The sequence below is a fragment of the Carlito syrichta genome, unplaced genomic scaffold (genome assembly GCF_000164805.1).
Source record: "Carlito syrichta isolate Samal-C Ts95f unplaced genomic scaffold, Tarsius_syrichta-2.0.1 Scaffold308825, whole genome shotgun sequence".
Lineage (NCBI taxonomy): Eukaryota > Metazoa > Chordata > Mammalia > Primates > Tarsiidae > Carlito > Carlito syrichta.
In genome coordinates, this window is record NW_007252921.1 from 507639 (window position 1) to 516774 (window position 9136).

General features: G+C 44.5%; 1 protein-coding gene across 1 annotated transcript in view; it reads left to right on the top strand.

Moving 5' to 3' along the window:
• Positions 1–252, top strand: part of ZNF777 (zinc finger protein 777) — a 28808-nt gene extending 28556 nt beyond the window's left edge. The window contains 3 exon segments of the mRNA XM_021716515.1: positions 32–96; positions 99–221; positions 224–252. Of these exon segments, the coding sequence (XP_021572190.1) occupies positions 32–96; positions 99–221; positions 224–252 (217 nt within the window).
• The last annotated feature ends 8884 nt before the right edge of the window (positions 253–9136 follow it).

Genomic DNA, 9136 nt, shown 5'->3' on the forward strand with positions numbered 1-9136 from the left:
CCCCTTTGCTGTGAGCCTCCCTCTCCTTTAGTCCCTCCTCCCAAGGACACAGGGGTAATGAGACCGGGTCGCTTGCTGCCGCGTTTCCCCGGGGCCCCACGGGGGAGGGCGCGGACCTGGGGAACCCCTTCGGGCTGTTAATTTCCTTGACAATAAAATGGATGAAACCAATCAGCACGGGGGGAGTGATTTGGCCGCCGGCCACTCGGAGGGACGGTTCAGGGCCATCTAGTTGGGGATAGAACTTTATAATTACCTTTTGGATACTGTGGTTCTATTTGATAATAATAGAGTAATTTTGAAAAGATGAGCGTTTCTTGTTTGCCGTTTTTGTTTGGTTATGAAGGGGAGGGGTTTGAGCAGATGGTCCGATGGACGTGTTTTTAGTGTCAGTTGACAGGCTCTATGGGGTCGCTTTTTTGCGCTCATTCTCCCTTTGGGTGTTGGAGGAGACGTGGATCCCGCCGATTAGGAACTCGAAAACAAGAGGCAGGACTGACCGGCCTGGGGTGGTAAACGGGAAGAAGGAAGGGTGGGAGCTCCTGGCTGTAGACCGTTGTGTGCGCCCTGGCGTCCGGAATAGGTCCCTGTTGACTAGCATGGTCAGGGAGAGTGACAGGTTTGGCGTGAGCTGGAAAGAACGTCTTAAAAGCTGGGCGCTTCCCTCAGGGCCCAAGCATTCCTGCCCAACCTGAAAGGCAGCTGGAGGAGGAGAGAGGTGGTGGAGAGGGTGGCCTCGGGAAAGGGGCTCAGAGGTCCCTGGTGCCAGTCTTTGAGGAAGTTACAAAAGACACCGGTCAGAACATTTTTTCTATGAATGTGGCACCAAAGCTACTAACTAGACTTGTTGAATATATAAAGGAACTCTGGTTTCTCTTGGTATTCATTCATTTCTCATCACCCTCCAGCTTTCTCTGTCTTATAGAAAGAGAAATGGCATTCATATTGCATTGCCTACCGAGTGATTCGCTCTCACTCTGCTGTGAGGCTTGGCACTGACCCCTAGACATTTCAGGCCATTTGAAGGGACATTTCATGAAGGCTAGCAGAGGGTGAGGCTCAGCCACGTAAACTGGGGAGGCTGAGCTTCCACTGGAGGCAGAGAGACCACCCTGAGAGGAGAGCACTGCTGAAACTAGGCCTACCAAGTGACACAGTACTTGCTGGGGGTCTGAGAAAGGGGATTTGGAGGGAGAAGGTGATACGTTATTGACTCTCAGGGTACCATGGATATTGTTAGCTTCCTCTCCTTTTTATAAAGACTGATAGACTAGGCTCAGAGAAAGGGAAAGTGATGGCCCAAGATCTCACATTTCAAAGGATGTGACTTCTCCATTTACACTGAAAATTTCTAAATCAATGGTAGGACATCAGGGACAGCAACCAGAGGAGGGAGCAGAGGCCTGAGCTGGTGTGAAGGGTTGGAGGGAAGGGCAGTCCCTATCAGAACTCAAGCACCATCTGGGAGCTGGAGCAAATACCTACAGGAGCAGGTAGTCACAGTAGTGCAGCAAGCACCAAGAGCCAGGCATGGGATAAACATGCTTCAGACCTCGGGCAGAGAGAGCTTGCAAGAGTCAAGGACAGCTTCCCTCAGGAGGTGGAATCAGCTGGGCCTGTGGAATGGGGAGGATTTTCACAGATGAGAAAAATGAGGAAGGTTTTCTTGGTGGGAGTAGTCGTAGAAAGAAAAGTGTGGAAAGTAGGTTCCATGTATGATTAGGGAGCAGTGTTGGATTAAACCCACTGAGCTGGAAAATGGTTTGTGTAGGAAAAACAGTCAAATGTCTTGGAGTAGATTGGGGATACAGAGAGGATACAGAGATTGGATCTAATACTTCAAGGCTGCAGGGTTTGAATTGGATCTTGTATGAGAAACCATTGATGATTGCTGAGCAGAAGACAGACTTGATGCAAATACATAGCAGGGGACTGAATCTGATAAATAAAACAAATAAACCTAAAGTAGTCAGAAGTGTTGGAGAACTAGCTGTGTTCCATGGACTGGCACAGATGCTGGAACTGGTGGTCAGAGGTTTAGGAATGGCAGGGAAAATTGTTCTTCTGAACACCACTATTATGTGAAGTCCCAAAGAAGTTAGCAGAGGCATTCTGGGAAATAATCAGTGCAGGGCTACTGCTGCCTCGTCTTTATAGTCCTAGAATTGGAGGACCAAAGAGTGCTGCAGACTTTCAACCTGAGTGGAGACCATGGTGATTCAGGGTAGAATCCGTCTTAGAGAGTTGTATGACGTTACCAGGACATGATGAAGTCAAGTGGGAATGGTGCTTGAGAGACTTGCTTTTTCTAGGAAATCTGGTTTTTGAAAGTACTAAACCAAATATAAGCAAAGATGCATACTTACATTTTTTTAATGGAATTCATGTATTGCAGCAACTAGAAAAGCCTGGTTCGTGCACCCTTATGTCTCTATTGGGATACCATTTGAAGTCTTTCAAGAGGCATAATATTAATGTCAAGACTGTCACAGCTTATGTGGAGCTGGGCTGATGGGGCTTCTTTGTACTTTCTATCTCTCCTTCCTTGGCTCTGACCCCCTCCTTATGCCTCTTCTTCCAAAGCATCTAGCAGTCTCTGCTCCAAATCATTTCTCCCCTCGTCCCGACTCCCCGCCACCATCATAATTCTTACTTCCCATCTGCCTTAATCTCTCCTGTCAGTCAGAGGTCAACATGAAATAGAGGATGGTCCCTGAACTGTAGACAGCCTCTGGAGTCAAACAGATTTGGATTTAGACTTTATAGTTATGTGGACTTGAGTGAGTTAATTAGCCAAACATCAATTTCTGCATCTGATAAATGAGGATAATAAAGGGCCCATCGTTCTAGGGCTTACATAACAAATAATAAATATATAGCAAAAACATTGGCACATTCTAACGTCTCAATAAAAGTTTACTGAGTTCATTTTAGCTTGTGGTTAATAACAGTTTAACTTAGTAAAAACAGAGGTTCAGGTTGATAGTGCAGTAGTGTTGTATCTTAAAAGAACGAATCTGTGAGAAATGAACTTCCTCAACAGGAAGAAGCAGAAAATTATTTTGGTGTGAGAAAGTGTAAATCAAATCACACAGGCAACTACATCAAGGACTTGATATGAGAGTGGACAGGGCTTAAATTCAGCACACACTAGAGTTTGAAGCAGGTGGTTCCCCTCCTCACTGGGTTTTCTGGTACTCTCTCACAGTGCTCTCCTCGGGTGCCCTTAATTAGAAAGTCAGACTTTCACTACATTACCATTTGCCGTTGGCCCCGTGGCATTGTGTGCCAGAAGAAATACTGCCATTTATTGAACATTTCTTATTTTTGAAGACTGTACACACATCATTTCATAACTCTGATGTGTACATCATTACACCTGTTCTATTTTATTTTGAGTCAGAGTCTCACTCTGTCGCCCAGGCTGGAGTATTGTGGTGCGATCATGGCTCACCACAGCCTCAACCTCCTAGGCTCAGGCAATCCTTCCACCTCAGCCTCCTGAGTAGCTGTGACTACAGGCACACGCCACCACACTCAGCTATTTTTAAAAATTTGTATAGAGACGTGGTCTTGCTATGTGGCCCAGGTTGGTCTCCAGCTCCTGGGCTCAAGCAATCCTTCCGCCTCAACCTTCCTCAACCTGCTAGGATTACAGGCGTAAGCCACTGCGCCCGGCCTCATTACACCTATTTTATAGGTGAAGAGTTTGAGGCTCAGAGAGATTGAGTAGGCCCAAAGTCAGACAGCAAACAAATAGTAGAGCCAGGATTTGAACTGAAGTCTTTGACTCCAAAGGTCATGTGCTTCCCTAGGACCTATATGGTTGTTAAAAAAGGGAAAACCAGTGCCTCTTTTAAATTATTCCATTTTGCCTCCAGATTTTTTGACTTAAGATAAAAGTTGGGGGAGACGATATATACTAAACAGAACATGCTCTGTGTGTTTCCCAAATTGATGAATGTAGTAAGAGAATAAAAAAGAACATTAGAGGCAGAGAAAACCTGAGAGTGGAGCCCTGTCATTTTACAGTTGGAGAAATGAAGAGCAGAGAAGTTGGGTCCCCTGAGTGGGTCATCTGCTCTAGCTCACTCTGGCAGGCAGGGAAGAAGCAGGGCTGGCGCCTCAGAGGATGCTTATTGTCATATAGCCCCCCAGTATTTATTAAGCACCACTTGTGTACAGAAGCATTGTGCCGGGCTCCATGGAGAAACACAAAAGGATTAGGAAACCATCAGCTGCCTTGACAGCCTTAGAATCTGATGTAGACTTCGCAGCCCAATTCTCTAAACTAAGCCTTTGGGGATCTGAAAAAGCTGGGACCATCGGGGAGACTTTTAGCATCTATCTTTGACAGAAAGAGTCACGTCTCCATCTTTTCTACATCCCTCCGTAGTCAGTGTAGCCTGAGCTAGCCAGGTGTCTGTGGGAGACCTTTCCTGAGGCACTGTGGTGGCAGCTCCTCAGATTAAGGGATCAGGGACTGAGGCCCTCGGGGCCCTACTGTTGCCACGGCAACGCTGAGTCAGGCCAGGGCCTCTCCTCCAGCTTTCTGGAAAGCTTTTCAGCTGCTGAAGCCTCTTGTTGCTTCCTCGTCATAGTGGGAACTTCAAATTTTTTTAAATCAATTTTTTTGTTTTCTGCAAAGGACAGCTCCAGGTTAAAAGGAGTTTTTGAAAGAAAGAAAGGAAGGAAGGTAGGGAGAAAAAGAGCAACAGGGAAAGAAAGACAAGGAAAGAAAAAGTTTAAACTTAGTACTACTGATAATGATCTTACATGAAAACTTCAGAAATCAGATCTAGCCATGAGTTAATTAAGGATAATAGTAATAATCACTGCGATTCATTGCATCTTGCCATGTTCAAGGTACGGTGCTAAGTAGTAAATGCTTTCATTTCAATTTATCTAGCAATAGCCTGTGAAATCAGTATTTGTGCCCCCTGAATAGATGAAGTTTGAAGAGGTTAAGCATCAGCCCAAGGTCACATGGCCAGAATTTTAACCTAAGTGTGTAGGAATATAAATGTGTGCTGTAAACCACTGTTATATACTACCTCCCAATTTTAACATGAATTCTTAATTTTGAAAGGTAAAACATTACTATTTCTCTTTGATTTTCAGCTCTGACTATCCCATGGGCCTGGCTGAAAGCAGACAGTTTACTGGCTGACCAGCCCAGCCTGGGCGACACTGGGATAGGCGTCATGGATCACCTGACCAGGGTAGAAAAGATGTTGCTGGAGCATCAATCCTCCCCCATTTTAGACTGAGTCCCTCTATCCTCTAGGGACTTTGGGAAGAGTGCTGTTATGGCAAGAGGCTCCCTTTCTGTGTTTATGGCTGGGGTTGGGACCTTAAAAACCACCTGTTTAGCAGCCAGGAAAGTAGTTTGGTGAAGGAGACTGTTATAAGAAAAATGTACCTGCTCCCTAATAAAATAGCACACACCTCTCACTCTAATTCTGCAGGCTTAATGGTACCTTTTGGATTCTCACCATTCTCTCCAACACTATATGAATGAAACTCACTGCTTCTCTTTGTAAAATAATTCCAGGTTCTCAAAATAACTCAGGTATTCTTAAACAGGAGAGTCACTACTGTCTGTCAATGAGGATCACGGAAAGTTGAATTTTTAAAATTATTTTTATTATTTTGAGTTGAGGTCTCACTCTGTCATGCAGGCTGGAGTGCAGTGGTACAATCATGGCTCCCTACAGCCTGAAACTCCTGGGCTCAGGAGATCCTGCTATCTCAGCCTCCCAAGTAGCTGAGACTACAGGTGCACACCACAATGACCAGCTAACTATTTTTTTTGTAGAGATGAGGTCTTGCTATTTTGTCTAGCCTGGTCTCGAACTCCTGAGCGTAAACATTCCTTCTGCTTCAGCCTCCCAAAGTGCTGGGATTGCAGACGTGAGCCACCATGCCTGACCTGGAAAGTTACATCTTAATGACAAAATGTACTAATGAAAACGTCTATCCCCACAGTTATTTTATTTAAAAAATGAATTTCAGGACAACAGACTATTTATTTTTAGAATCAGAAGAGTCAAGTAAGTATAAAACCTTCTTAAGAACTAAATTCAACTGGTTCTTTATTTACAGGATACACAAATACTAAAATTATACCCTCGAAGGATTGAAATTTATTGGATTTAAGCTAAACTTAATTAAGAAAAGTAAACAGGTATGAACAATGACATTGGCCATTTTTTTCCACAAAAGTTGCCACCCAAGAACTACATGGTTCCAAGATTAAATGTTCTGCAGGTAAATTATTTATACCCATTCTAAAATCTAAGATTAAAATTTTACGTATGTATTTTTCTCCTTGGATTGATCGTCTTCACTGTAAATCACATTAGTTTTGTCCAAAAGTAAAGGCACTAACTTGGTCCCATAGTTATTCCCAGACTGACTGAATAATAGTAATGAATGCCCAACTAAAATTCTTGTTATTCCTTTCCCACTTTTACCCAGTGGTTGCTTAGCTTCTCTTGAATTAATCAATGCGTCAGCAAGCCAAAGGTTTGATAAATTTTGAAATAAGTCTGGGAAAAATTAAACCCCAAACATCTCAGAGTACTGCAAGCTAAGAAAGCAAGTCATTATTCAGACTAAATTAAGCCATTCCCTAGTATATTTAATTCAAACAGTAGACAAATTGAGAGAAATAGACACATTTTGCTCGCCCAAATCTGTGTCAGTTCTTCAGTCTTGGAATAAGCATTCTCTGCATAAATACATGCCCGGGGGTTCATTTTACCAAAAAGATCAACTCACATTAGTGTGTAATAATCACAAAATGGAATTCTAGAATTTTATTGAAAACTCTTTAACCCCAAATGAAAATAGCATTGTTTTTATTTGTTGTTGTTTTCTGACCGTAAATGTAATTTCTGAGTTCTAAACAATAAAAACTCAGCTGGGTAAGGTGGCTCATATCTGTAATCCCAGCCCTTTCGGAGGCAGAGGCAGGAGGATCACCTGAGCCCAGAATCATGCCACTGCACTCCAACCTGGGTGACAGAGTGAGAACTCCCCCCCAAAATGAATAATTAATTAACTTAGAATTGAATGAGTCCTTGGTTTCTCCAGGTGGAAGTATCCAGTCTCCCCGCAAAATATAAGGAAATCCATTTTATTTACCAACCAGTATGAGGACGTTTAACCATCTCCCCACCTGTGAAATTACTTGGAAGAGTTCATCTCTCTTCTTTAGAACCAAATCTATAATATTGCATTTTGGAATCTCTTTCAGATTCAGGACACAAAATCCTTATCAAATTTACAACTTTCTGCCCTTCATCTGTCAAGTGTTTTCAAGCTTTTGTTTTTACTCCCCAGAATCCCTTGTTTAGACAAAACCATTTTCAGAAGCTGAATATGTTAAATAATTGGAGGCTTCAGGCTAGGGCTGGAGTGGGAAGAAGACACTGAGGGGTCTCCAGGGAGGAGTTTACTTCAAAACCCCTGCCCTGGGCAAGTCACCAAGATTCTTTTACAACTGTTTTCAGCCTCCATCCAAACTCCGTATGCTTAATTTATCCAGTGACACATCTCTTGCTTACTTAATTCTTTGACAGAGCACAGGGTTTGAGTTTATTTTTTCTTGTGAAGCGTACATGCACTTCTATTCTTTCTAACCCTGACATTACTTGGCAGATGTTTTTATCAGAAAAGGATGAGTCCCTATAACCTTGTCAGTGAAATCTAGCGAGCTAACACCCACCAGGAATCCCTGGAAGGCCAGGGAAAATAGCAGCACAGATGTCCTGAAAAGCCCTGTGAGAAAGCTATAAGAACCCCCAAAGTTATTTTTACAGCAACTGCTTTTACTGTGAAGGCAAGGGAAGATCCAGGTGCAAGATACAGCCCCCCAGGACCACAGGCCCGCATTGCTGCAGGCAGCTTGGAAAGTCCTGCTCCTGTGGGCTTTCCAGGGCTGGTGCATACTTACAGTGGCCACTCAGCGGCCATTGTGTGTTTGTTCTCCCCAAGGGCAGGAACAGCTTTCATTCATTTTGCACTTACTCCAGAGTCTAGCACAGAAGAGGCACTCAGAGAGTGTTAGGTGAATGGATGAATATGCCACAGGTGACAATGTGCAAAGGAAACACAGTTAACAATGCCAAATCTCTGCCCAGCAGGGTTGGAGGTGATTTTCCTAAAACGTATCCAAAACCTTTAAAAGGCATCACTTAAAAATGGATTTTATCATTCCATCTGATATTTCAGTCCAAGTATTTGGTGGAATCCCCGGATCACTGTCAAGCCCTCTTAACCACCGTTGCAGGGTATCTGGTGCATGGTAGAATTTCTCCTCGGACTGCCCTGTCCTTTGAAGGAAGGTCACCAGACTGCCTGATACGGAATCCAAGGGCCAGTGGGCAGGCAGCGAGCTCACCTGAAGGAGACAGAGTTGCTGGCGTGTCGGGTGGCGGCTGAGGGAGCCTCCCACCCTTGCTGGCTTGGTGTAAATTGCCACACTGCACCGGAGAGCAGTGACCCTGAGGCTTTCCCTGGTTTTAAGTCTCCTGGGGAGGCTGAGCCTTCCTGCTCCTCTACAGCAGTGGCACGCAGAAACCCCCGGGACCTTGGAAGGGACCCTCTCCCAAGCCCAGGCCTCCAACCGCTTCTGGATTTCACTGGGTGCTCCCGGGTTCGCCCAGAACACAGACGAGTCCCGTCCGCAGCCCCTCGCTGCCCTCGAAGCGCCATCACTACTGCCGGAGAGACGTCACACGAGCTCCCCAAAATGCTGAGCCCCAAAGTCAGCGCCTGGGAGACGGGGCATAACCGTGTCTCACAGAGTGCAGTAGGCGTTGCTGAGAGTCGGAGGGAGCAAGGGCTTAATAAAAATTTTTATATATTTTTTTATTTTAGAAATGTATATGTCTCCAGCCATGTTTATATTTTAAATATAAATTGATTATATCATTAACTATATAATATACAATATAACACAATAATATAGAAGACTTATTTAGATCTATTAAATTTGCATGTTCTACATTTAAATGTGCTTCAGTGACCTGGCTCGTCATCATCCCTCGGCCCAAGCGTCCTCTCCCGCATCTGATGAGGCCCGTGAGCGCGGCTCCCAGCAGGCCGGCGGGTACCGGGCCTCGCTGGG